The 5,464-nt window shown below is 38.1% G+C and overlaps 1 protein-coding gene across 1 annotated transcript in view; it reads right to left on the bottom strand.

Moving 5' to 3' along the window:
* Nucleotides 1-5,464, bottom strand: part of PLCL1 (phospholipase C like 1) — a 101,561-nt gene that overhangs the window by 66,809 nt on the left and 29,288 nt on the right. The window contains exon 4 of the mRNA XM_019523157.1: nt 2,690-2,799. Coding sequence (XP_019378702.1) covers nt 2,690-2,799 — 110 coding nt within the window. The remainder of the gene's footprint in view (nt 1-2,689; nt 2,800-5,464) is intronic.

Genomic DNA, 5,464 nt, shown 5'->3' with positions numbered 1-5,464 from the left:
CTTCATAAATAATTAACTTTAAAAAGTGATTCACTTTAAAATTACCTTTAGTGTTTCACTTCAGTAACTCACTTTAAAAAGCTTGCTTTTTCACTTCAGTAACTCGCTTTAAAAAGCAGATCCAAACAGTGCTACATTTAGTCAAATGTTCTGTCTCAGTTGGTGACCTACACAAGCTGCTTCAGAGGAACGTGTAAAACCAACATAATGGATAAAGACAGGATATTCCTTTTTAAATGTGCACAGCCTAGAGCTGCCTCAGGCTCTGAACCATAAGATTTATATCCTGTATTGGCCTTTTATTCCAATATAACTGAAGCTATTCTTATTAATTATATCTTTTTTTAAACACACTTAAGTTCTTAACTGCAGTTAGTCAATGTGTAAAAAGTCATTTCTTTCCAGATGTTACAAATCTGTTGCCTTGTAATTTCATGGAGATCCTATTAACTGAACTTACGATACCATTACCCACTTTCCATCTCTTTTATGGCTGATCAGTGTGCATATAAACTTTACCCATCATCCAGCTCTACTCTTGCCCTTGCTAACACAAGTGACCTCTCTCCACTTTCTAATTTCCCAAACTCTACTTTCCTATGACTTCCTTCTGTCTTAAGAAAGTGTGTGTGTGTGCGCGCGCGCGCGCGCACACACATCTACATACACATACACACACACACACTATAATGGATCAAAGCATGCCACTTACTGTAATTCTGACCAACACTCTTCAGGTACCCACTTGCTTGTATCTCTAATGATAAATCTTTCAAAAAATGCTATTTGTGGCTTTGGGATTTCAGGTCAAAGTTCTAGGAATCTGGGTAACAAAGTGGCATTTGAAAATCTCAGAGAAGCCTCTAAATATGTTGCCCCATTTAAACAGAAACTGATAAAGGAAACATCTGTGAAGGACTGGGGGAATTCAACAATTACAGTGTGGTCCATGGGGAACAAGACAAGGAATGGGGATGTGGAGTAAGGATTTATCTGAATGCTTGATTCAGAAAATGGAAGATAGCAGGTCCTTCCTTCCCATGTCCTGTGATTCCACAGGTTTCCTTTTTTGACCCTCTCCTCTTTTATCGTGTCCACTCTTAGAAGCTTCATCTACCATCACATGTCTCAAATTGTAAGTTGCCAATATAGAAGATGTAATTAAAGCAAGTAAGTGGATGAAATCACCTAGACAGGACTGCTCTGTCTGGAGAAGAAGAAAGAAAAGATTTACTTTCATTCATCCCTTGACAATTCTGTGGTAGTTCTCTACGTAACTGTCCGTCTTTGGTACTTAGATATCTCACAGTGCTGCAGTGCGCCCCACTATCCTTGCAGTGCCCCGCAATCCTCACAGCAATCCTTCCTCCACCCATGAGGTGGGGAAACACTATTTGCTCATTTTACCTATGGAGAACTATGGTACGGAGAGATTGACTTATCCAAAGTCATACAAGGGGCCTGTAACAGGGCAGAAAACTGAACCCAGAATTCCTGAGTCTCAAGCTAGGGCACCAACCACCAGATCTTCCTTCATCTCTTGTTCAGCTTCAAATGGGTCCTTGTTCCTAGCTCCCAAGTACGAGAAACAATTGGGAATAACTTATAAAACTCATTAAAACAAAACATTATGTTAACATCATTTTATATTACCAAAATAGAGCCAACACCTATCCCATTCATATATTGTATATAACGCACATCTGCTCATCTCTAAAATATCTGTGCCCCACGCTAAGAGATGAGCCTTCTTCTCTTTTTGGGAAATGCTGACAGTGCTCTACTAGATGCTACCAGAAAAAAATAATACTGTCTTACAAGAAGTAAGTTGCTGAACACACATAGCAACATATGACCAATATTTCCACTATTCAAAGGACATGGGGACTTTAGCAGGTCTAGTCATCAAACAATTCTTTGCTTTTCCACTGATTTCAATCTCCCTTTTCCTGATACTCAGAGACAGACAAGTCTTCTATAGTTTTAACACGCTATCCTTCAAAACCATCTTTGACATTATTTTGTTGAGTCACATAATACCCCTCTCCCCAAACAACTTGATTTCAAACACTCTCAGGTTTTGGGTAAGATCACATCTTGAACCAAACCTTTAGTGCTGGACCCATCTCTGGATTTTACATTCTATCTTTGCCCATCAACCTGCTTAGACTTATTTTTCCTCATTGTTTTACTTGCCCTTTTACTCCTGTATTATGATTTTACATGCTACTGTGTAACTGGTAATTGTAACTCACTTAGTCACCATTTTAAGTCCCTGGATTTAACTTTTGCTTGATGCACAATACAATAATTCTTAACTGGGGTTTCTAAAAGAGTAAAAAGTTTCTGAAAAACAAGTTTTAATATGCCTTTTATTCAGTTAATACTGGGATAATGAGAACATTGTTACTATTGTAGCAGCAGATTTTGAGCAATTCTGCACTTCTTGATCATATACAAATTCTGCTGATATAGTAGAAATATTGTCTGAGAAAAAACCATGCAATCATCAGTACAGTACTGGATTTTCCATTTCTTAATATAATTGTTTCTTTTTTGTCATCCTGATATAGTGTCTCTTAAAACACTTCTATCATTATATTTGCAACCATTTCCAACTAGATAGAAGTACAAACAAATATAGAAATCCAATCATTATTTCTGAGAAGGGAGTACCTTTTCTGCTTACCTTTAGCACTGTAATATTCCATGCAAAACTTTCAATGGCTTTGCTTAGTTTTCTTCCTTTCAGACCTTCCTTTGCCCCAAGGTTATGAAGCTCTTCATGTAATTCCATTCCTTAAAAATGGATTGGTATACAATTTAGTTTCTGAAATGTGATTCAGTTACACTGTGGTTTATTTTCCCCAGGACAGTTTTCTGAAAATCCTCAAAACTCCTCCATCTGGTAGTCCCTATATTTTCTTTTTATTTATATATACTTTTGTTCTTTCAGGTCTCTTCCCCAATGATCATCTTATGCCTGCAAAGGACTGAGTGCAAAAATTATTTCTTTAACATTTCTAGTGAAGAAAAGAAGTTGTTCACCTATCTAAAACAATATTGTACTACTTAAGTTTCAATCTTCTACTTTTACCTTTTAAATTTTACATTCAGGGTGACATTCTGCTTTCTTTATGCTGTTGTGTACAGTCATAACTACGGAGTACAAAGTATTCAGTATGGGTACAAGACTGTGATACCATTCTAAATGTTCTTCAAACTGGGTACCGTATATTCAGCATACCTAGTAGAATTGCTGCAGAACCCAGTCCAGTCTCAGTTTTTCTCTTCCGCCACTACCTCCCTCTTCAATAGGCAATTTCATGTCTTTGATGGGCAATTTCATACCTTCACAAGGCTTCAGATGCATAGCTTCTTTCTCATTGATCTTAACAGGAAGTCAGAAGGCATGCAACAAAACCCTTGGACTTTACACTGGTAAATTATTTAATAAACTCTATTTTGCTAACCACAGGATTTCTGTCCTTCCGCCAGGAAATTCCACTGTATTTCACTGACATTTTCTGTGGCAGATATCCACAATCCATTGCTGCTGTGGAAATTCAGCAGGTCTAAAAAAACATTATACTGTTTAAATCTATACAGAAGCATGGGAGTTGGAGATGGAGAAATCTACTTAATGAGTCCCTCTCAGCCAATGGTTCTTATGGATTTTGATATCATAAGACACTCAAAGTGTAGATGAATGACAATATAAAAATAATAAATCCACTTTCATGTGGAGGCTGCACCTGGTTGCTTACATTCCCCTAGTTTGTACCTGGTGTTAATTTCCTCTCTATAGACATCACATTTTACTTCTCTTAGTACTGAATACCCAGAATTCCTGAAGCCCCTGGAATAAATGAAGCTCAGTTTGAATTTACCTGGTCAGCCTTTCTGCATTCCTGATTTTGGTGGTATGGCATTCATGAACTTGAGCTCTGGTGCGTACAAAGAAACACTTCACCAGAAATGACAAAACAGCCACACAGAATGCCATCAGGTAGATTAAAAGTTAAATGGAAATATTAAGGAAGGCCTGGAATGGGCGTCAACCAGCAGGAAGGGCAACTGATAAAAGACTGATGAATGCTTCCCTCTATGGCCAAAGAGGCTATGCAGAAAACCCAGAAGTTTCATACCACATTTTGTATAATATATAGTCCAATACCAATAAACACCAGATTTTCCCAACAGTTTATATGCCAGTACTTTTCCTGTTCCTTAGTTTTAAGTATCTCAGGTCACACAATTTTTACCACACTTCCTTTAAACTAAGTAAGTCCAATAATCTAAATCTGTGAATATTTGAACGATTATCCCAATACCTCACACCAAGCAACCTGAAAATCATTTGGCTCCAGTAATTGCAACAGAACTTCAAAATGGCATTAGATTCCTTCATTTCTTCCTTTAAAGAGTCATGAATTTCAGTCATACTTAACCAGGACTACTATTCTTTTTTTTAAATAAACTGCATTTTTCATTAAGCTTTATCAATTAAAAAATGGGAATGCTGCTTTTTCTGCCTGTAACGTATGGCCTTGATGCTGGTTTTTACAAGCAAGCTGGGAGAGGAAATTGGGAGTCAAAGACAAGTACTGGGACTATAAAGAGTCAGACCCTACTGATAATCCATACAGCTGTCAATACTGATGCCACATGATGGATTTTTTTTCTTTGTTTTGATTTGCTTTTAAATTACTAGGAAATCACACACAAATAATCTACATTAAAAACAACACTGCTGAGGTTGCAAAGTGAAGGAGGACAAAGCTAGGACATTGCTGCTGGCACCTTATATCAGTCCTATGTTCAATATATGCATTATAACAGCTCTTAATTATTTCTGTAGACAAGTTCTGAGTGGGAAACAAATCCCAAACAGCAGTGGTCAGTGCAAAATTCAATCACAAAATCATATTTGCTAATTCCAGAAATAGAATCTACTGAGAAAAGTTACAGTATGTTACTCCAGAGCAGACCTGATATGTCTCAATTTATTTCTGATTAATTCTTAGACTCCTCACCTGAGTGAGGGAGATTCCTTGCCCTCCATCAATGCTGACCTCGTGAAGGAACACCTTGAGAGGCTGGACACCTTCAAGTCAGCCGGCCCTGACAGTCTGCACCCCAGAGTACTCAAGAAGCTGGCAAGCATCATAGCTCAGTCCCTGTCAAAGATCTTCGAGAACTCCTGGCACTCTGGTGAAGTACCCAAAGACTGAAGAAGGCCAATGTGGTGCCTATCTTCAAGAAAGAGAGGAAAGTGGATCTGGCAAACTACAGGCCCATCAGCCTGACCCCTATCCCAGGGAAGGTCTTAGAAAAGATTATCAAAGAGGCCATTCTTAACAGACTAGCTGATGGCAACATCCTGAGGGATAGCCAGCATGGGTTTGTTGCGGGTAGGGCTTACTTGACCAATCTTATTTTCTTTTATCACCAGGTGACCTAT

The sequence above is a fragment of the Gavialis gangeticus genome, unplaced genomic scaffold (assembly GCF_001723915.1).
Source record: "Gavialis gangeticus isolate Ggan-Ray unplaced genomic scaffold, GavGan_comp1, whole genome shotgun sequence".
NCBI classification, from domain to species: Eukaryota; Metazoa; Chordata; order Crocodylia; family Gavialidae; genus Gavialis; species Gavialis gangeticus.
Note: the sequence above shows the minus strand (reverse complement) of the source record. Positions and strands in the feature narration are given on the sequence as shown.